The sequence below is a fragment of the Apaloderma vittatum genome, unplaced genomic scaffold (genome assembly GCF_000703405.1).
Source record: "Apaloderma vittatum isolate BGI_N311 unplaced genomic scaffold, ASM70340v1 scaffold20802, whole genome shotgun sequence".
Lineage (NCBI taxonomy): Eukaryota > Metazoa > Chordata > Aves > Trogoniformes > Trogonidae > Apaloderma > Apaloderma vittatum.
The window spans coordinates 3,431-3,769 of record NW_009705517.1 but is presented as its reverse complement, the minus strand read 5'-3'; the positions used below and the strand labels follow the sequence as shown (position 1 = coordinate 3,769).

General features: G+C 57.8%; 1 protein-coding gene across 1 annotated transcript in view; it reads right to left on the bottom strand.

Annotated features, from left to right (window-relative positions):
• NOS1 (nitric oxide synthase 1 (neuronal)) overlaps positions 1-339 on the bottom strand; it is a 35,318-nt gene that overhangs the window by 34,713 nt on the left and 266 nt on the right. The window contains exon 1 of the mRNA XM_009865453.1: positions 100-339. This exon is cut by the window's right edge and continues 266 nt beyond it. Coding sequence (XP_009863755.1) covers positions 100-339 — 240 coding nt within the window. The remainder of the gene's footprint in view (positions 1-99) is intronic.

Here is a 339-nt window from a genome sequence, read left to right as displayed (position 1 = left end):
TTTGGGAGGGTCCCCCCCCCACCCCAAACCCGGCCGCATCGGGTAGCCAAACCCAGCACATTCCACCAAAAGTGAAAAAAAAAGTACATAGGGACCTACCAGTCCACCTGGACTTCTATATCTCTTGTCTCTACCTTGGAGGGTGCATCTCCACCGCTGTCCTTACTGCTGCTCTTCAGGAGATCCAAGACGGGCTCAATTTCTTTGAGCAGTTCATTGTCTTCCACGCCGCCGTTGAGGCACGGGTGGCCACAAGCCCCTTCCTTCCCCTTCCCAGCGTCCTGCCCTTTGCTGCCGGCAACGACGCCGTTAACGTGGACCATCGGCTCCACCTCCCGC